At 41.7% G+C, this 22,708-nt stretch overlaps 1 protein-coding gene across 4 annotated transcripts in view; it reads left to right on the forward strand.

Moving 5' to 3' along the window:
• Positions 1 to 22,708, forward strand: part of Wdr64 (WD repeat domain 64) — a 117,166-nt gene that overhangs the window by 55,249 nt on the left and 39,209 nt on the right. For 3 of the 4 annotated variants that reach the window (XR_373620.3, XM_006497022.4, NM_029453.2), the window contains exons 10-15: positions 1,707 to 1,846; positions 10,125 to 10,251; positions 13,189 to 13,337; positions 15,689 to 15,812; positions 18,356 to 18,531; positions 21,758 to 21,934. Coding sequence is in view for 2 of the 4 variants with exons in the window: in XM_006497022.4 (XP_006497085.1) it covers positions 1,707 to 1,846; positions 10,125 to 10,251; positions 13,189 to 13,337; positions 15,689 to 15,812; positions 18,356 to 18,531; positions 21,758 to 21,934 (893 nt within the window). In the remaining 2 variants the exon portion in view is untranslated. The remainder of the gene's footprint in view (positions 1 to 1,706; positions 1,847 to 10,124; positions 10,252 to 13,188; positions 13,338 to 15,688; positions 15,813 to 18,355; positions 18,532 to 21,757; positions 21,935 to 22,708) is intronic. The other variant, XR_003947245.1, reaches the window with a different exon arrangement.

The raw sequence follows: 22,708 nt of genomic DNA on the forward strand, positions 1-22,708 counted from the left end.
AGTTATTTAACTATAAAAATAAAAAAGTATGGCTTTTCCATCATTGATAGCAACGTGGACAAACTTGTGAGTGTCATGCTAATGAAGTAGGGGAAACACAGGAAGACAAATACTACATTTTAATGGGAAATTACAGAATTGATCTTAAAGAGCATATAGGAGAGTAGCTATCAGAGCCTGGGGAGGGGAGGGAGGAGGGATGGGATCATGGTCGATGGTTGCAGGCACACAGTTGGGCACCGGGAATGCCTTCCAACACTCTGCAGCACACAAGCATAACTATAGCTGAAGGGCATTCGTTGACTATTTCAACATTAGACAGGATTTTTAAATGAAAGCACTTAATTTAGTATTTCACAGCAGACAGGATTTAAAATGTTCCCAACAAAGAGATACACATATCTATGATAAAAGATATCATTCTGATCATCATATCCTGTGTGTGAATGTTGAACTGTTATGACACACACACACACACACACACACACACACACACACACACACGTTCCTCAGGCTCCCACCTAGCTAAAAAAAAAAAAAAAAAAAAAAAAAAAAAAAAGAGCTCCAGACTCAGAGAGACCCTGACTCCAAAATAAGACACCTGAATTTGACCTCTGGTGTTCACACTGACATACACAGGTGGTTGTATACACACACACACACACACACACTCACACACAAATAAACTGCAAAAATTGTTAACAATGACTTCCTATAGGGAATAGAACTAAAAATTGGGGCTTGAGAGGGCAAGCTGGAAGAAGACCTTTTTGATTTTTGTTTGTTTTTTGTATTACAGTGTCAGCCTTCTATATTGATTTATTATTTTACTATGTACTCAGATGATGTAACAATTAAAAGACAAAAAAACTATGCCATCATAGTAATGGAGTATAAATGGCTTGTGCTTGTGGCTCTGTAGGAAGAAGGAGAATGGAAAAATAAAAGACAAATGATTTGCCCCTGCTGAAGAGTACAAGCAGTTTGCCTCTCCCTGTGGTTTCTTTTATTACCATAATGTTTGCATAATTTCAGGCTGTAAAAACAAAAGACCAGCTGCCTGAAATGCGATTTGGAAGTAAATAAAGTATAAATAATGTATTCGTGCATGACAGAGTGGAGAAATATTGAGTCAAGAACATACAGGGATCAGAGACAGAACCCTAAGAAGGCTAATGCCTCACCAGCCACTCAGAGGAGGAAGCCTCTGGAGACATGCGGGTTGTGGTTTGCTAGGAAAATAGATCTAACTGAGTGGGGGATGCTTTTTGTGGCGGCGAATTTTAATTGTCACCTTGCCACAACCTAGAATCACCAGGAAGGAAGATCTCCGGGAGGGGTTGCCTAGTTCCAGTTGGCCTGTAAGCACACCTGTAAGGATTCTCTCGGTTGCAGTGGTTGATGTGGGCAAGCCCAGTCTGAAAGTGGGCCACCGCATTTCCCATGGCGGAGGAGCAGAGAAAGCTAAATGAGCAGTAGGCATCCATTTGTCTCTCTCTGCTCTTGACTGTGGGTGTGTTTTTATAAATTCCTTCTGCCTTTACGCCCCTGCTCTGATGGATTCAAACCTGAAATTGTCAGTTAAGACGAACCCATTCTCCCCTAACTTGCTTTGGTCAAGTTGTCTCATTACAGCAACAGAAATAAAATGAGGACATGTTTTAACCTTGGAGACTACAAAGCCTCTGTCACTGTCGTCCTTTTAGGAGATGATAAAGTCCTCCGGCTGTGGCACCCCAACATCAGCACTAAGCCAGTCGGGAAGCTGGTGGGGCACATGTTCAGCATCACTGAGATCGTAAGCAATGAGAAGGAGCAACACGTCATTAGCCTTTCCTCTGCAAAGGTAACAAGAAAACAATAATGGACCCAAAAGGAGCCTCTTTGTTCTTAAGGGCAGCTACATGGAGGCCTAGCATAATCATGCATACACACATGTGTGTATACATGGACGTATACATACATACATACATACATACATACATACATACATATCTACATACAAGCATGCATACCTGGTCACATACATGAATACATACACATACATACATATATACACACATACATATATGGACATATTCATGCAAACATACACAGATATATGTATGCATAAATGCATACATGCTTATATACACATACATACATGCATACATAGATATATACATGCATGCACACATGCATGCATACATACTTCTTCTCTGGCGGAACTGATGGTGGCTGAGAAAAACGATGTCAGCATAGAGAAGAACAGCCACTGTACAGTATAAGAGAGGACATGTTTAAAAACAGGTATAACCTTCATATTGTAAAGGAAAGATAGTATTCTCCTCTGTGGTAAAACACCAGAGGCTCCATTTCTAGATAACTTTGTCATTACTAAGGACAGAAAAAACAAACAAACAAACAAACAAACAAACAAAACAAGGATTTCTGTGTTTTCCTTTTTTAAATTTAATTTTAATTTTAATTTATTTTTTACACTCCATATTCATTCCCCACCCCACCCTAGCCAATCTCTAACTATTCCACATCCCACACCTCCTCCCCACCCTATCCCATCTCCACTTGGATGCCCCTACCCCACCCCCCACCCCTCCTGGGGCCTCATGTCTCTTGAGGCTGCCTCATCTCTGAATGAAAACAGACCTGGAAGTCCTCTACTGTATGTGTGTGGGGGCCTCATATCAGCTGGTGTATGCTGTCTGTTTGGTGATCCAGTGTTTGAGAGATCTTGGCAGTCCAGATTAATTGAGACTGCTGGTCTTCCTACAGAATTGCCCTTCTCCTCAGCTTCTTTCGGCCTTCCCTAATTCAACAACTATCAATATTTAAATATTCAAATATCTGCATTTGACTCTTTCAGCTGTTTGTTGGGTCTTTTGGAGTGCAGTCATGATAGATCCCTTTTTGTGAGCACTCTATAGCCTCAGTAATAGTGTCAGGCCTTGGGACCTCCCCTTGAACTGGAACCCACTTTGGGCCTGTCTCTGGACCTTCTTTTCCTCCTTTTCAAAGTAATACAGAAAAAAAAAAAAAGTTATAAATGTGAGAAATGAGACTCTTGAATATTTGCAAAATACATTTGTAAAATATATTTGCTTGATTAAATGCAATCTATTTAAAAGTTTTAGGAACAATAAGTTCAATGAGTGTGGCTAGTTCTAATAGCGATTACATTTTTTTTTTCTGAGAGAACTACATTTACACGATTTCTACTCCTCTCCACCCCCACAACTCCTCCCATTGAGCAACACGCCCTCTCAAATTCATCCTTATTTTGCTACATGTATTTACACATGTATATATACAATCTGCTGAGTCCTTTTACCGTTGCTCCTGTGTGTGTGGTTAGGACTGATTGTTTGGGATTGGATCAGTTACCAGGGCTCAGCCCTGAAGAAGATTGTGTCTCCTTTTCTCAGCAGCCTCATTCCTCATTACCTGGCTTTATCTCTTCATCCTGGGGTGCGGCCCCGTGAGATTTTTCTCCATCCAAATTGATTTGTCAACTAGTGTTGTCATTGTGCAGGTCTCGATTAAGTGACTATATTGTTGGAATTTCATGGGCACATCTCCTTGACATATATAAAAAGTCACTATCTTGGGGAAGAAACTAGTGTTCTGTCTCTGATAATCTTTCTGCCTCCTTCTTCTAGGTTCCCTCACTCTCAATTGTGGGTTGTATTGTAGTTAGGTTGATTGGTGTTGGATACCCATGGTCTGTTCTCTGTATTTTGATGAGTTGTGAATTTCTGTAGAGTTTCCATTTGGTGTAAAAAGAAGTTGATGGATGTTATAAACTTATACTGAGTTGAATTCCCAGAACCCATGTAAAAGCCAGATATGTAGCATGAGCATCCGTAACCCCAATGTTCATGCAAGATGGTCGACAGAGACAGGAGACTCTCTGGAAGAGCACAGGCCAGCTACCCTGGCTTATGCAGTAGTGAACCAGACCTTGTTACAAATGTGGTGGAAAGTGAAACTAACACACAGGATTGTCTTCTGACGTCTGCACGCATGCCATGTGCACAGTGTAAACACATATATATATATACACACATATGAACATGCACAATTCGCATGCATCATGCATACATCATACACATATAAAAGATGACTAGGTATCTTATTATTGGATATGAGTGATTCTGAATAAATATGAATTTGAGTATTAATGAATAAAATGAATAATGAAGCTCCACTGAAATACATTTATTTAAGAGCATTTATCAGAAAGATAACAAGAAGGACCCAGATGTAGCTGTCTCTTGTGAGACTATGCCGGGGCCTAGCAAACACAGAAGTGGATGCTCACAGTCAGCTAATGGATGGATCACAGGGCTCCCAATGGAGGAGCTAGAGAAAGTACCCAAGGAGCTAAAGGGATCTGCAACCCTATAGGTGGAACAACATTATGAACTAACCAGTACCCTGGAGCTCTTGACTCTAGCTGCATATATATCAAAAGATGGCCTAGTCGGCCATCACTGGAAAGAGAGGCCCATTGGACTTGCAAACTTTATATGCCCCAGTACAGGGAACACCAGGGCCAAAAAGGGGGAGTGGGTGGGCAGGGGAGTGGGGGTGGGTGGATATGGGGGACTTTTGGTATAGCATTGGAAATGTAAATGAGCTAAATACCTAATAAAAAATGGAAAAAAAAAAGAAAAAAAAAAAGAAAGATAACAAGATTTTCCTGCATGGGAATATTACCCTGTAAAAGATGCCATTCGTTACATTAATCTACATATTAGTGATGTTGGAGTATTTAAGCAGTCATTTGCCAAGTTTGTAGTTAGCGTAAAAATACTGATACACAAGAATATTCTAGAGGAATTGAGCTGGAACTGACTCCTGGAAGACTAACTCTCATAGTATCTTAGGGTGTTATGCAAGCTACCAGGGGAGAAAGGTGTCACTAGCTCTCCTAAGCTGAAAAGGCCTCTGGACATAGCAATAATGAGCCTGGCAAGGTGCAGTAGGTGATTCGATAGTGGCACTGACATCTTGGAGGTAAGCAACAGTGGGAACCGGACGTAAGGCCCGTGGAGTAAGAGGGGAGCCATACCTGGTACTGTTAGCCTAGCTTGCTAAATGTGGCTGGTGATGTCATGGGATTTCAAGGGGGAATGTAGTTCATGATCTTGAATACCATTTCCTAAATCTCTAACATTGATTTAGCTCTTAAGTAGTAAACTCTGTGATGTTGTTAGTATCCTATATTTTCAAAATGTTGTTCAGTCTTAAGCTTGACATCTCAAATTCAGCTCCCTGGTAATGGTGCCTATCCTTTTTAGCTCTCTGTCACTAACATTCAGTCTCCAGGCTCTTTGTCTGGGTATTTTTAGATGTGGCAGTTCATGGATGAAGTGTTCTGGTCCATAGCTTCTTCATCAGTTTTATCTTTAAAAGGAAACAGGAAATCAGATCTTGTCTCTGCTTGGTGAGTCCTCTGTCTTACTTAGGGTTACTACTGCTATGAGGAGACACCATGACTACAGCAACTCTTATAAAGGGAAGCATTTCATTAAGTCTGGCTTATAGGTTCAGAGGATTCATCCTATTGTTATCATGGTAGGTAGCATGATGACATACATGGCAGACATGGTGCGGGAGAGGTAGCTGAGACTTCAACATCCAGGTGGGCAGGCAGCTGGAAGAGAGAGTGAGCCACTGGGTCTGGCTTGAGCTTCTGATATTTAAAAGCTTATTCCTAGTGACACACTTCCTCCAACAGAGGTACATCTACTTCAACAAGGCCATGCCTCCTAATAGTGCCAGTCTGTGGTGGCCAAGCATTCAAATCAATGAGCCTATGGAAGCCGTCATTTTTTTTTCTGTAGAACATGATTTTAATATTTTCAACTGTTAATATTCATCAAACAGAATAATTATTTTAAGATATATTTCATTGTTATGTCTCCCTTTTCATTAGAGTTTATTAATTTGGATACTGTCCCTGTGCCCTCTGATTAGTCTGGCTAAGGGATTATCTATCTTGTTGATTGTCTCAAGGAACCAGCTCCTGGTTTCATTGATTCTTTGCATGATTCTTTTTGTTTCTATTTGTTTGATTTCAGCCCTGAGTTTGATTATTTCCTTCTGTCTACTCCTCTTGGGCGTATTTGCTTCTTTTTGTTCTAGAGCTTTCAGGTGTACTGTTAAGCTGCTAGTGAAAGCTCTCTCCAGTTTCTTTTTGGAGGCACTTAGCAGCTCTTACCACTGCTTTCATTGTATCCCATAAGTTTTGCTATTATGTGTCTGAATTTTCATTAAATTCTAAAAAGCCTTTAATTTCTTTATTTCTTCCTTGACCAAGTTATCACTGAGTAGAGCATTGTTCAGCTTCCATGTGTATGTGTGCTTTCCATTGTTTTTGTTGGTATTTAAGACCAGCCTTAGTCCGTGGTGATCTGATAGGGTGTATAGGATTATTTCAATCTTCTTGTATCTGTTAAGGTCTGTTTTTGGCCAGTTATATGGTTAATTTTGGAGAAGATACCACGAGGTGCTGAGAAGAAGGTATATTCTTTTGCGTTAGGATGAAATGATCTATAAATATCTGTTAGATCCATTTGGTTCACAACTTGTGTTAGTTTCACTGTGTCTCTGTTTAGTTTCTGTTTCCATGATCTGTCCATTGCTGAGAGTGGGATGTTGAAGTCTCACACTGTTATTGTGTGGGGTGCAATGTGTACTTTGAGCTTTAGTAAAGTTACTTTTATGAATGTGGGTGCCCTTGCATTTGGAGCATACATGTTTAGAATTGAGAGTTCATCTTGGTAGATCTTTCCTTTGACCAGTATGAAGTGTCCTTCCTTATCTTTTTTGATAACATTTGGTTGGAAATCAATTTTATTCGATAAAATTCTATTCCAGATTGTTTCTTTGGACCATTTGCTTGGAAAAATGTTTTCCAAACTTTTACTCTGAGGTAATGTCTGCCTTTGTCACTGAGGTGTGTTTCCTGTATGCAGCAAAATGCTGGGTCCTGTTTACATATCCAGTCTATGTATTTTGGGGGGAATTGAGTCCATTGATATTAAGAGATACTAAAGAAAAGTGATTGTTACTTCCTGTTACTTTTGTTGTTAAAGGTAGAATTATGTTTGTGTGGCTATCTTCTTTTGGGTTTGTTGAAAGATTACTCTCTTGCTTTTTCTAGGGTGTAGCTGAGGAATCTCAAGTTTCCTTCCTTGTGTTAGTGTTTTCCATTTATTATCCTTTGAAGGGCTGGATTTATAGAAAGATATTGTGTAAATTTGGTTTTATCATGGAATATCTTGGTTTCTCCATCTATGGTAATAGAGAGTTTTGATGGGTATAGAAACCTGGGCTGGCATTTGTGTTCTCTTAGGGTCTGTATGACCCTTTTACTTTGAGGTAGTGCCTGCCTTGAATCCTGTGATCCTGAGACCCTGGGTGTGTTGGAGGTCCTGGGAGTCAGGCTGCCTCTGGGACCCTGAGATCCTGAAGTTCTCTCTTCTATCTCTTGTATTCTGTTGGTGATTCTTACATCTCTGACTCCTGATCTCTTTCCAAGGTTTTCAATCTCCAGGGTTGTCTCCCTTTGTGATTTCTTTATTGTTTGTATTTCCATTTTTATATCCTGGATGGTTTTGTTCAGTTCCTTAACCTGTTTGGTTGTGTTTTCCTGTAATTCTTTAAGGGATTTTTGTGTTTCCTCTTTAAGGGCTTCTAGCTGTTTACCTGTGTTCTGTATTTCTTTAAGGGAGTTATTTATGTCCTTCTTAAAGTTCTCTATCACCGTCATGAGAAGTGATTTTTAGATCTGAATCTTGCTTTTCTGGTGTGATGGTGTCCCCAGGACTTGCTATGGTGGGAGAATTGGGTTCTGATGATGCCAAGTAACCTTAGTTTCTGTTACTTAATGTTCTTATGCTTGCCTCCCGCCATCTGATTATCTCTAGTGCTTCCTGCCCTGGCTATATCTGACTGGAGCCCGTCCTTCCTGTGATCCTGGTTATATCAGAGCTCCTTAAAGTTCAGCTGTCTCTGTGATCCTGAGATCCTGTGATCCTGTGATCCTGTAATCCTGAGATCCTGGGTGTGTCAGAGGTCCTGGGAGTCCAGCTGCCTCTGGGACCCTGAGATCCTGGTGTGACCAAGCTCCTAGGATCCTGGGATCCTGAGATCTTGTGGTCCTGGGTGTGTTAGAGAGCCTGGGAGTGGAGCTTCCTCTGGGTGGTGTGGGACTGGCTGATGATGTCTCTCAAAGGGTTTTATCATCTCATACATTTTGAGAATCCTTACAATATAAAATCGTGCAATCCGTTGAGTCAACCCAATTTGGTTCAGTAATTAACCTCTTGTGGCCATTGGGTAACGTTTAGAAAGGCAGGTCAGATCCCAGACACCCTTGATTTATTATAGACTAATCTGTTCCTAAATTGCTCACTCCATCTAAATGACACTATGACTCTGAGGATGGGCTCTAATGATGAGCTTTGCACTGTGTCACAATGCTCATGTTTCCATTTAAAGAGTACTTATGGTGCGACATGGTGACCCATCATCCTGTTATCTGTCTGTGCTCTGCTGTGATATTAATAGCACTTCCATTGGTCATCGTATTTGAGAAGCCCCTCTCCTGATTCTCCAGTCACTGTGTGTGCATGAATGCCGAGTGCCTTGTTAATGCTGTGCCTTTTTTGGATTGGAATGCTGTACTCTTTTCTATGAATCTGAGATCAACTCCTAACACTCAGCTCACTCTCTAACAAACACTCATCAAGGGGAAAAATAGTTATTAACGCCTTTGGCTAATAGCAACTGATGTGAAGCTTGCCAGAAGGAAAGCCAGAAGCCACTGATGGACCTGAACATGCATCCTTTGAAGTATACAATGCTTTATTTTTCAAACTCCCTTTATCATTACTTATTAGTTGTTTCTTACAGAGGGCTGCCAGCAAAGCCCTTCTCTTGTGCTTTTCTATGATGTTTTGTGGCTAATGATTTTATTCCCCCACCCCTTTATTCTCAAAGTTTAATCAGTTTCATAATTCAGTGTTTTCCCAATGCTAAAATAATCCCTTTTTAAAATTATTGCATTCCCAATTTGTTTGGGAAATCTGCATTTTTACTCTTAATGCTACCAGACCATGATTTTTTTGTAATTTATGTTCACTTGTACATATGCAAGATTTAACCATGACTCATAAATACTCCATTCTGTTACCCCAAGATTTGTTTAGTGAAAGTGAGAATCTTTTATGCTTGTCCCTTAAACCAAATCAGAGTCTTTCTGAAACAGTTTGGTTTTATTTACTTTCTAAGTGTTTCCAGGGCTGAGTGACTCCAGGTAGACTGTCCCAAGCTGTGTCACCAGCACCTTCCCTAGAATACTGTCACCCTCTGCTTGCAGCTGTTGAAAGAACACAGCAGACAGCCATACCCTCATCTGTAGTAGAGCTCTCAAAGGCACCAGCATGTTATCATCACCCAAGAATGGCATCACCATGCATCTCTCTTACTGTATTTCTTTCTCATTCATTGCCCCTTTCTGTCCCCAGGTGGGTTCCATATCTTCAGACAGCCTCCCTTCTGATACTTTCTCAATACCGACTTCTGTTAACATGGCTTCCTCCTCCCTCATGATACCCTTTCTAGTCTTATGACCTATATACACATATAAACACACACTCTCAATTTAAAGTCTAGTTTCATTACAGGAGAAAATACAGAGTAGTTCTCTTTTTTCTTTTTCATTCTGCCTTATTTCACTTAGCGTGATTTCCAGTTGCACCAGTTTTCTTCTGACTGTTGTAACTTCATTTTTCTTGATGGCTGAATGACATTCCATTCTGTGCGTGTAGCATACTTTCTTTATCCATTCATCTCTTAATAGACATCTAAATTAGTTCTGTTGTTTGAGTATTGGGAGTAATGGGGGAAAATCCAGTGGCTAGGGACATACCTTTAAGCAATGGTTTGTAGTCAGTTATTCCATGTTACTATGGGAACCAAGAACCAAGCTGAATCAGAGCATCTGTGTGCTCACAATGTAAATCACTTCTCACTGTAAGTTTATTACAACATAATTCACTTTAAAAACTTAATGGTGAGTATAACAATGTGTGCAAACTCTTCTGACTCCTCAGGTCTTCCGGGTGTGGGATATACAGACTCTGTCTGTACTGCAAGTCTTCCACGATAGCCAAGGTGGGCCAGGAGACATGCAGATTTACTCTATGGTATATGATGCCAACCATGGCATGCTCATTACAGGTATGTGCATCTGACAAATTAATCTCATTTCTTTTACATTTTCTCGAAAAGATAGCTCTTGAACTCTTACTATGAAAACACACAAAAAGAAAAAGAAATGACTAAGCATGCTTAGTGACGATAAAAGTATTTATTTCAATTTCTTATCATCCTATGTGAATTGATGAACCTCAACTTTATGAAAATACCGAGTCAGTTCTATAAGATGATGACCTAGGCATACATGGCCCAGGTAAAGCAGAAAGGGGCGAGGGAGCTGTGGCTATGTCTAGGGTTCTGGTTTGACTCTTGGGTGCAGTGAATTAGTACTTTCATAGGGTGGTGGTCCTCACATGTACCAGCATGAACTTGTTTTCTGAAGCAAGACAGTTCTGATAAGGAATTGGCCACTCTGTAAGATGGATAAAAACTTCCTCAACTGCCTTTGCTTCCAGATAAAGAGCAGTGGGGGCTGGGGTGGATGTGGGGTGAATCCAGGAAAATGAGTCAGAAATACCGTGCATTGATTACCAAATTGTTTTATGCTTTGTTTGTGTTTGTGTTTAGTTTTTCTCTTTTTCAACAGATACACTGAGAAGACAAAGAACCTTGTTAGCCATTTTGGTTGGCTACTGTTCACATGCACAGCCTTTGTCTTTCTAGAAGAAAGATGGCTATGTTAATAGTAACTCTACCCTCTGGAACACTAAGCCAAACTTGCTTTCCCCAACCATGCTGCCACTGACCACCTGCTCTGAGTTCCTGGGGGATTAATTAAGGCAGGGAAATGATTGGTGCTTTCTCTGTTGGGGAACGTAATTATTTTTAATTTTGAGTGGTTTATTTTTCGTGGGTTAGAAGTGAACCATCACTTCATGCCGAATAGATAATTTTCCAGCCTTTAAAATGGAACTTAGTTCTGTTCCAGTTGTGAATGCCTCTCCTTTATTTGACCTCCTCTGAAATGAACGGATTCATGGCTCTACTCCAATATCACCTCTGAACATGGACAATTGCCCTCCTGGTTACTGGATTTACCATTTCCATCCTGATTATCATAATGAAGGATTCAAATCCCAAGACAGAGAGGAAAATGGAGAACAGAAAAGCCATAAATGCTTTTGACTTTTGTGTACTTTTCGTGGTGCTTAATTTGCAAAAAGCACCGAGCTCTGGGTATTGCTTGATCATTAAAAGGACAGCCATCAGGTTGACATTAGGATTACATAGAGTGCGCTAATTTGTGAATAGAATCAAGTGACGTCATATAGAGTAGCTTTCTGAGCCATGGGTAAAACACCACTGTGCTTGCTCAGTAGTTGGTAGGACACGTTGTGGTCCGTGTTGTCATGAATTGCTGCTCTTGCTGCTCCTGCTGCTGCTGATGAGGAGGAGGAGGAGGAGAAGGAGGACGATGATGATGACGATGATGACGATGATGATGATGACAGCTATTTGATGCCTGCTTTCTCTTGTCCTTTATCTGCATAGTTGACCTTGGAGGCAGGAATTGTTAATTGAACTTTTACAAATGGCAAAACTCAACCTCAAACAATTCAACTGACTGGTAGAATGTTAAAACAGAGCTGAGATTCAGTCTCAGACCTTCTGACTCTCGAATCTGCATTTGTCCTTTCTTCCTACATTATTTCTGTTATTGTAGTACAACTAGCCAAAAAGGTAGACAAGTGTCAGCTCTCCACATGCCAGTTAAGTTATGTTAACTGTCAGTATCATCTTAAAGGACTCATGGGGAAGCTCTGATAGCTATCTGTCTATCACGTCTCCAGACAGTGCTACTTGAATTGAGTAGCATTACTTGAAGAACCATCTCGGTCATTTACAAATGAATAGTCTTATTTCATAAAATCTAAACACCTTAAGAAACCAGTAACTTCTGCTAAGACCTTGAGAGTTTCTTTGCAATGATTTGAGGCAGTCCCTACAGCACCTACAGGGGCAACTCTATGTCCACATCAATAAAGAAGGAAGAAGTTTTGCTTTTATTTAACCAACAGAATGTTCAGGGCTGTGGTAGTTCATGCTTTTAATCTCAACACTCAGGATGCAGAGGGAGGATCTCTGAGCTTGAGGCCTGCCTGGTGTACAGAGTGAGTTCCAAGCAGTCAGGACTATACAGAGAAACCCTGTCTCAAAAACAAACAAACAACTACAGAATGCTTATTTGATATCATTATCAATATTTCCATATATTACACTAAACTAAAGAACACAGGTATATGGTTTTGAGACTTAACTGCATCTCCTTACCCTGGCCATGCTAACTACATTATTATTATGGTGATTTGGAAATTAATTTTACTATTGATGTTGCAATCACTGGCCTGCAGTCATTCTCATTCACTATATTTAATCAGACCATGCTTACAGCGTGTGTTATCATTTGCTGGCTTGAAGAACTCTGACTCCATTTCAACAAGCAGAGAAACCCCCAATTCAGTGAAAGGCTGGTGGACTGCATCACTGGCCCGGCTGTGCATATGCTAAAGAGGCACAGCAGGGAAGAGGAAGGTAGACTATGAAATTAGGAAAGCGGAGGTCAAAATGACCTGTGTTTGAAAGATAATGAAGTCTCCAGCGAGTGCTTTCCCCTGGCTGAATCACATTTGCTGTGTTTGTCAGAGATGTAGGCAACTATATTCTCACCTCATTAAATGCTAAAGCAGTGGCCTTTTATACTCTAATCTCACTGCCCAGATGGTTGGGTCAAATCCTCTGTGAAATTCCAGACTTCTGATACTGACAATTAGGGATGCAATGCTTTTGTAAAAAAATTTCATTCTTTACTTCATTTTTAAGATGTAATGTCACTATGAAACTCAGTTGGCCTAGGACCCATGGTCCTCCTGTTTCAGTCTCCAGAGGGTGGAATTTCGGGGATGCATCATCAGACACACCCATCTTTGTGACAGCTCTCCTTTCATTCCTCCTCTTCAGGATCTGGTGTAATAGACATGTATCCTTTGACCAGGATGATACAGGACACAAAGCAGGTTCCTCACACTCATGAACGAGAAGTCAACGTCACGCTTTACAACAAGTACTTCCACCAAGTGCTCACGGTCTGCTCAGAGTCTGTAATCAAGGTGAGTCATGATGGCTTCCCAGGCAGAAAAGGGCTGAGCAGGTGAAATGGTAGCTTTGTGTTGGTGGTCAGGGGGAGGTGTCAAGACAGGATTTCTCTGTGTAGCCTTTGATGTCCTAGAACTTGGTTGGGAGACCAGGCTGGCGTCAAGTTCAAAGATCCACCTGCCTCTGCCTCCTGAGTGCACCAGCACCACTTGGCTGAATTATCTTCTTCTAGGTAAAATAGCAAGTTTTATATGTAGTGGTCCACAGACTGAAATTAAAGCTCTCTTTATACTTTCATGAATACATGATGAAGTGTTTTAAGCCAGTTCAGGCCATGTGACTAGTTTAATACTGCCAGATAACACAATAGAAATTTTTAAAATATTACTATATTTATTTTGTGTGGGAAGGGGTATGTGTCTACAACTTGTAGGAGATGTTTCTCACCTTCTACCATGTTGGTTTCATGGATAGAACTCAGGTCAGCTGACTTGGTGGCAGGCGTCTCTACCTCCTGAGCCAAATAGAAATGTCAAAGGAAATATAGTAAGGAGAAAGAACCAGCTTGTATTTTAATTTCACTAGAGGGTGCATTCCAAAGAGAAAGGGGAAGACATATAATAGGCATGCACCATAACTCTTATATGTGCAGGGTATGTGCCAAGACCATTGAGTCTATGGTATCATTTAAAATCTCATGAAAGATATGGGCATTTAGACAGTCTTCAATTCCAATGATGGGAAAGATGGGACTCAAATATAAATGACTGCCACAGCTACTATTGCTCCCATGGAGGTGGTATATGAGGCTGGCTGTGTCTACTGTGTGTACTCATGCTTTGGGCTCTGTACCTCTAGTCCTGTCTATTGCTGTGTTGAGTGATATATTACTATGTCTGTCATTACAACCACTGAAACCACCTAGCAGTGATACCTAGAGGTGTGTGTATATGGTTTCCATTGTTATCTCATGAATGCACTAAGAGGAGGCCTATGGACCTGAAGTCAGCTGCCCTCCGGGAACCTGCTAAATATATATGTAGATATACTTGCTGCTGCTGCTACAGATAAAATAGACTAAAGTAAACCCTATTCTACACTCATGTAATAATATGCTTTTACCCATGATCTATCTTACCTTTCCCAACAGAAGATAGAGAGAAGTATAGTTTTTCTACCATATTAAATGAGAGGGGTTGTAACTCAGAGTTGGAGATGGGTGATCTCAGGATCCCTTTATGCAGGGAACCACATTCCTCTCTCTCCCTCTAAGGACTTTGTCTATCCCAACACTGTAGTCTCTGGGCCGGACTGACTTCATCTCAGTCTTGGCTCTATTACTTCCCAGACAGTGGCCAACTCAGCTGCTTCCTCTCCTTTCTTCACCTGGCTGCCATAACTTCCCACCCATTCCCTGGGGGAAAGGTGCCCCCTCTCTGCCTGTGGCCCTCTGGGGTGTACCGCCCAACTCCCACCAGCTCAAGAGCTGCCAAGGAGTTCAACTGCTCACCAACCAGAAAATTGACACCTGAACTTGGCACTGCCACAAAGTAGGAGCGACGTAGACGAGAGCTCTACAGATCTATGCCCTCTGCATGCTTCCAAGTGGAGGAGTTGATGAAGCATTGATGTCTCTGGACTCTTCCTGACACTGCCTTGCTGTTTCACAGAGGGTCCATCTGACTCTTATCACAACCCCCTTTGCTGTCACTGTGTCTCATATTTTTAGTCACAGAACTTCCTAAAATGACCAGTGAACTCTTTCTTTAGGATTTCTCCACATAGTATGCTACTCACCGCACTTTTAGCCTCTCACCGTTGAAGCCGCTATGGACTTAATGGAGACTGTTAATTCTTGTATTTCTATCCTAAACTAAATACTCAAGACAAGGGAAGGAAATCACTGCTTTGGTACAAGGGTCTGGAAATTTCTGTCAGCGGTGGACAGGCCCAGTGGCTTTAGACAGTTGATGAAGCAACACATTGTGATAGGATGTGAGAGGGAGCATGCTTCTCGCCTCATGGTAGTCAGGAAGTGAAAGAGAGGAATGGGAGAGGCGGAGGGGTGGACGCCTTCAAAAGCGTGTCTCCCAGTTGTCTAAAGCCTCCACATGACCACTCTCCTGCAATCGGCGACTGCCTCAGCTTCTTGATATGCAGCAGATATGCAGCAGAGTCACCGATAATAGGAGTCATCTTTCATAGTTTGCCTTTGAGCAAGCCGACACTCAAGCAGGGTATAGGGAAAGGTGTGAGATGTGCAGAGTACTACTTTGACATTTTTGAAAGTGGTAAAGGCTTTGCTAGGAAATGAAGGGCAGATATATGGAATACCTGGTTTTGCTGATGTTTTCCTTTTCTATAGGTATGGGAACTTGAGACTGGTCTCCAAATATACCAAATTCTAGACCCTCATGGCCTCAGTATTGAACTAACCTGTGCAGCTATTGATGAAAGTGGATATCTTTTTGCTACAGGAGCATATAATGGTGAGACAAGTGTTTGGAATGAGACATCTCAACTTTAGCATCTTGAGAATTTGTGTAGAAATGTCTAAGTTTAGGAGGTTAAGGGAAAGTATGAATCAGGTTGACATGTAGACAATCCAGAGAGATTGCTATGCCTAGGTGAATATCAAGAGTCTTCTTTCATGGCCACTAATGTCTTGATATTGATGTGAAAAACAAACCAGTAACTTACATTCTATTTGCCTGTTTGGTGCAACAATGTGCAAAAGCCTTTTACATATGACATGTGTATAAAAATACCCTAATGAAACCCATTGCTTTATTCTAACTTTAAAAACTAGTTATAAAAATACAATCCAAAGCATTCCATCATTAAACACATAAATCAGTATACTGGCCCACAGAGTACCACCTACATTTTCAGTTTTAATGTGTCTAACTACTTACAATGAATTAATACATTATGGAAAGCCATGTCAAACTATACTTAGGACTGAAGAGAATTTCATGTGTGCCACCTCAGGGAAATAGCTATGTTGCCCTAAATCATTCTGTCCCAATGCCCTTGTCATGCTGTTATCTAAAAGACAGTCATTAGACTTAGGGTCTTTTGCTGCTGCCATAGTAGTGTGTGTGTGTGTGTGTGTGTGTGTGTGTGTGTGTGTGTGTGTACTAAGAATTAAATCTAGAGCCTTATGCATGCTACCCATACACTCTACATCTGAGCTACACTCCCAACCTCCTCAATACTTTTACTCATAGTGTCTTTGGAGACCACACAAAATACCCATCCAGCTTTGGTGCAGAATGCCTAGAGTTCTGTACTGAATATATTTCTATAGCTAGGGTCCATGGTGTCACATCAAGCTTGGGGGACTTTGGGTCTTCGATGTGACTGTTTCCTATTTCTTCCTCTGGAAAGCACTTGTAGGAACTAGAGACTTGCAGACTGCCCCACCTTTCCACCTCATCTTGTTCTGAACACCCACAAAGTATCTGCTTGCTCTAGAGTAGATGGTGTGGCCAACTATGTACACTGTGCAGAATATATTTATTCCAGGGTACATTTGAAAAGTAAATGCTTCCTCACGAAGCATTTGATGGAATGAGTGGGCACCTGATGTGAAAGTCAGATATTTGGAAATGGAAACAGAAGATAACCCAGCAGGAATGAAATCATGAATGCCAAGCCAAGGTGTGGGAGCACATCGGCACACAATGTGTAGGGGAGCACACTGTTCCTCCCCAAGGAGTACAGGCTGAGCAGAGCAGCCTCACCATGCCATAGGCACCGGCCACATCCATATGAAAATCACTAGTAATGGAGATGCCTATCAACAGCATAGCCATTATGTTAGACATAAAGATTAAGTGATCCCATATGTGTCTGGCAATAATGTTTATTTGTGTGCAAGTATGTTCTTTTATATTGTTAGTCCTGTATCCTCAGTTTCTCCTAAGATGTCTCAGTTGATCCTCCTATGCTGTCTGTAATTTCAGTAAACAGAGATCTGGGATTTAAGGCACACACACACACTGGTCTCTGCCTTGCTTGGACAGTCAGCATCCTCATGATGAGGAAATCTGAGTGATTACCTAAGCCAGGAATGAGTGTGTGCCTGATGAACATGATGACTATTTTTTTAGATAAGGTCTCACCATATAACTCTGGCTGGCTTAGAATTCATGGTGTAGACCAGGCTAGCCTCAAGCTCTGTCTGCCTCTGACTCCTGAGTGCTCATTAAGGGTAATTTCTTTTTATTGCTTTTCTACAAACTATAGAGTGATTGAGTGCAGATAGTGGTTCTCCTTTGAGAGGCCAGAGTTCTTGCCACTGTGCAGGGTACCCTGGGTAGTTCTTGCCACTGTGCAGAACATCCTGGGTATAATGAATGCTTGGTGTTAGTAATGAGCAAATAAAGGGTGGGGTATGAATGTTGCTAATGGGAGAAGCCTGGCAGAGAGGCACACAATCAGATCATTGCTGTGTTAGTGCTAAGGACTGACATGTGGAGAGTTGGTGTTAGGCTTAGAGAAGAAGGGACTTGACTAGAGAGCTACATATGGCCCCACCTTCTCATCTCATCTTATTCTGAACACCTATGAAAGAGCTGCTGGCTCTAGAGAAGATGGTGTGATCAACTGCATGTACTACTCATAATATATTTTATTCTGAGTATATTTGTTAAATGAATGCTTCCTCATGAACAGGTTGATAGAATGAGTGGGCATACATTTTTAGGCATAAACATTAAGTGATTCAATAAATGACTTTCAGGACTTCTAGGCCACAACTCCTAAGGCTCCATTAATAGCACCAAGATTGAAACCAAATCTTCAACACTCAGGCCTTTGGGGGACACTTATCCAAACCAAAGCAGATACCCATTGCTTTCAAGACAAAATTCTATGCTACTTGCTTCTTTAATCAGCCTGTGACTAATCAAGGCCCACAAAAATGCACTTCTCAGGATACATTTCAACAGGGTCACTGTCCCCTGGGCTAAGAGTCTGGCTGTGTGCACACCATCGCACCCACAGACACTTTTCTCCATGCCCTCAGGAACAGTTAAGATCTGGGACTTTGGCAGTGGGCAGGAAATGAAAATGATGCCCGAAGGGAAAGACTGGGTGGAGGAGGAACATGGCCTGATGCGCCTGTTTTTCCTCAAGCCCCAAGTGAAGCAACAGCACCTCATCCTCGCCTTGGAGCGCAATGGAACTATCAAGATTATCCAGGTATGAACCCTGCTTCCATGCTTGCCCTGCAAATAGTCTTCCTAAGGGGTATCCAATGGCAATCCTCATTTCTGTGCCTGTGCCTGTGCCTCTCTCTCTCTCTCTCTCTCTCTCTCTCTCTCTCTCTCTCTCTCTCTGTGTGTGTGTGTGTGTGTGTGTGTGTGTGTGTGTGTGTGTGTGTGTGTGTGTCTGTCTCTGTCTGTCTTTGTCTCTGTCTCTTTCTATGCTCCTCTTTCTCTGCCTCTCTGTGTGTTTCTCTGTACATCTCTGTGCATGTGTCTCACTCTCTCCGCTCTGGTTTTGTGTAGCCCAGAATGACCTTGAATTCCTGGTTGTACTGCCTTTACCTCCCCAGGGCAAACACCACCATACCTGCGTGCTCAATTTGTGTGCTGCTGGGGCTTGAGTCTAAGGCCTCAAAACATATTAGGCAAATAATGCACAGACTGAGCTCCATCTCTACAACCCCATTCAACCCCCTCTTACCAGTCCGGTGAGGATAGTCCTTACCCACTAACTGGCCTATGATGCCCCGAACCAACATGGCTCAAGTTCAAGCAAATGCCAAAAAGCACAGCTGCCTAGGCCCAGCATCCAAGCCATCACATTTTTGCTTCAGGAGCCCCTAAAGTGGGTGTCAGAAAGATCACAGTGACATATACATCAGTCACTGCTGACATTGCTCACGCCCTCCCTTGGCAATAATTCTCTGCTCCTCAGGAAGGTCCCTTGGCAGATTATGTCCCTTACAGCCCATAAAACATTCAAAGATGCTCAAATCACTTTTTCCATTTCTCACCAAAATTACTTTGTGTATTTTAAGGTTAATGATGCAATCTGCTCAGGGCTGTTTGGGGAGGATTGAAATAGGCTAATTTATTTTTCCTGAGAATCTATTACCACCTAGGAATACTAATGCCTTCTTCAGATTTAAAAAAGAAGCCAACATCATTTATCCTGGCTGTGTGGCCCTCACCCGGTCAGCTAGACCTCAAGGACTAACATTGCTTTTGTTGTTCTCTGGAAGCTAAGATCAGAAAATAAGTCTTGAATAGGATTTCAGTGATGAAGCACCAGCATTGGCAGGGATGACTGCTATCTTTTAAGCTGAGAGAAAGGAGGGAAAATTGTTCCCAGGTGATAGATTCTTGCCTGGTTGTCTGCATAGTCCACAACTTGACTGTGGATGAATGCCTTGGCACCCCACAGAAAGCACAGGGCCAGATGACTTCTGGAAGTTGTCATGATCAATCATCCCAATGGCAGGAATCACAGATGTTCACCGTACTTTGAGGGCTGCAAAGTGAACCATGATTCTGGGCTGGGGGTTCAGCTCGGTTGGTAGAATGCTAGGTTTAAGTGTACACGGAGCCCTAGGTTTGATCTATAGTGCAACATAAACTGGGTGTGGTGGCACATATAGTCCTTGCACTCAGAAAGTAAGAGATCAGAAGTTCAAGGTCACCCTCAGCTACAGCATGAGTTCAAGGTCAGACTGGGACATGTGGGACCATCACATATCAAAAATGATTTGAGTTCTGCTCTAGCCATTTCCACGCTGGTTATGCATGTCCTCTATGCAGAGCCTTAGATTAAGATTGGTAAGAAACAGACACTTCATTTTTTTATCTGAATTCTTGCCCTGCCCATAGTAGATGCTCATTAAAGGTTGAGAGACTAAACTATTGAGAAATTACTTGAAAGACAGAAAGTAATAAATCTATGAGGGCTATTTGATGGAACCTCCTATTTCACATTGCAGAGTTGACAATAGAGTGTGTAAAGCAGACCAGAACTTCAGTGAACCCTGAAAGCAAGGGAACCTTGTGGAGACCATTGTCTCTTTCACTTGAATTTTTTCACAGCAAACTGGACTCTGATCTTGGAGACTTAGATCATGAGAGGCCTCAGGATCTAAGCCCTGGCCAAACAGCAGCTTTGAAGCCTTGCTCTGTTGGAACCCAGTATCTCACTGCTTGGTCATTGCTGAAATTCTTCTTACCCCAACAAAGCTGACCAAAGCATTTCAACGCACACGCACACGCACACGCACACGCACACGCACACGCACACGCACACGCACACACACACACACACACACACAGAGAGAGAGAGAGAGAGAGAGAGAGAGAGAGAGAGAGATGAGAAAAATAGAACCACACCTAACATCTAAAGGCTTTAAATAATGGAAGAGATTTTATCCATCCACAGGTTGAAGAAAAAAATAAAAATTAAAGAAAGTAGGAACCAAGACTTGGGTCACACTAGAACTAAGAATGCAGACCCCTGTCTTTTTTCCAACCAGAGCCATCTCTGCCCTGCCCTGGCCACTTTTCATTCTGGGAGGATCCTTGTTCTTTTAGCAAAAGGACAAGCCTTAAAATTTTTGGCTTTCATGCCCATACAAAAGTCAAAAATGAACAATATTGCCAACTATAACTACTTAGACAACAGAAATATAATAGAATAAACTATCATAACACAAACTCAGAGTGAGCTTGATTGAGAGTTACTGTCTCAGTAAATAACGTGGAAGATCTATTGAGGATGATCCAGACTTCAGTCTTTGGCTTCCACATGCTTGTACACACATGTACACATACAAACATATAGATATACATGCATAAAAATACAACTAGCTTGTAGTCCATCACTGAAAGAAGCAATGGCAAGAACTCAAAGCAGAAATGGATGAAGAGGCCATGGAAGAGTGCCTCAGACTGGCTTGTTCCTAATAGCTTTCTTAGCCTGATTTCTTATTGTACCCACAACCACCAACCCAGGAGTGGTACCACTCATGATGGGTGAGTAGGTCTTTCACACATCAATCATTAGTAATTAAAATGCCCTCCAGGCTTGCCCACAGGGAAAATCTGTTGGTGGTGATGGGGGGGGGGGGGGTTGAGGTTTCCTCTTCTAAAAAGATTCAAGCTTGCGTCAGTTTGACATCAAACTAACCAAAAGAGATACAATGATGACCTAAAACATGTGCATGTGGAGCTCTGAAAACTTCCATGACTGGTATCAGATTCAGGTTTCTGGTTATCATGGAGAATGAGAAGCAAAGAAAATTACATTTGAGTGGCAGAACAATGCATGAGAGTTGGTGACACAGAATAATGGAGTACCTACCAGTCTATGTTTGCTTTACAATTTTTAAGAACAGCTCAAAGGAAACAATTCATTGAACCATTTTTGTTCACTTACTAAGTTTCTTCTTCAAAAGGGAAAGGAAGATGATATCTTCCTCACGGTGATATGGGAGCTGCCGGACGCCATGCCTTACCTACAATATGGGAGCCATATTGTACATCTGAAGATGTCAACTAAAGAAAGGACAATGGCCATTCCTTTCCCAGACGTTGAGTTAATCGTCCAGAAAACCTCCCAACAAACTAATTATGTATGTTCAATTTCTTTTTTAAAAAAGTATTTTCACTGAGAATTCCATACAATGTATTTTTGATTGTATTTACCTCAACCCCTCTCTAAAATTCTTCCTAGATCCACTCTACCTCCCTCCCCCTTAATGTTGCATCTTGTTTTAAAATTCAATAACCTGTGTTGTTCATATACTTCTGAGTATGGGGCCATCTGCTAGAGCTTGGTTAACCTACCAGGAACCATGCCCTTAAGAAAACTGATTCTCCCTGCCCCTTTTACCCAGATACCCGTCAACAGTCCATCAATCCTCAGTTAGCAGTGAGGGCTTGTGAACACCCCACCCCCTCCTTAGAATGGAGACTGGATTGATTTTCCTACTTCAACAACAGCTGCTGTGAGTTCATGAGTGCAGTGGTCCTGTCCTGCTTAGAAGATGCTTTCACTCTCTTCCTCCCTGGCCTTTGGCCCTTACCATCTTTCTACCTCCATTGCCACAATGGTTCCTGAGCTTTGGAGAGGGGTTGTAAGGTAGATGCCTCACACAAGGCTCAGCATTCCACAATTGTGTACTCTTTGCAATTTGACTAGTTGTAAGTTTCTGCATTGTCATCCAAAGGGACTTTGCAGATGAGGTGTGAGGGCTGCTCCAATCCATGTGTAAAGATATGTGAATTGAGAAGGCAGCTTGATACTCTGTCTAGTGAGCACAGTAAAAGCCATATGTTCAACCTCAGGACCTAGGATCTCTCCGACCATGCATGTGTTTTCTCCTATGAAGTAGCATCAAAAGTTG

Source organism: Mus musculus, chromosome 1 (assembly GCF_000001635.26).
Source record: "Mus musculus strain C57BL/6J chromosome 1, GRCm38.p6 C57BL/6J".
NCBI lineage: Eukaryota > Metazoa > Chordata > Mammalia > Rodentia > Muridae > Mus > Mus musculus.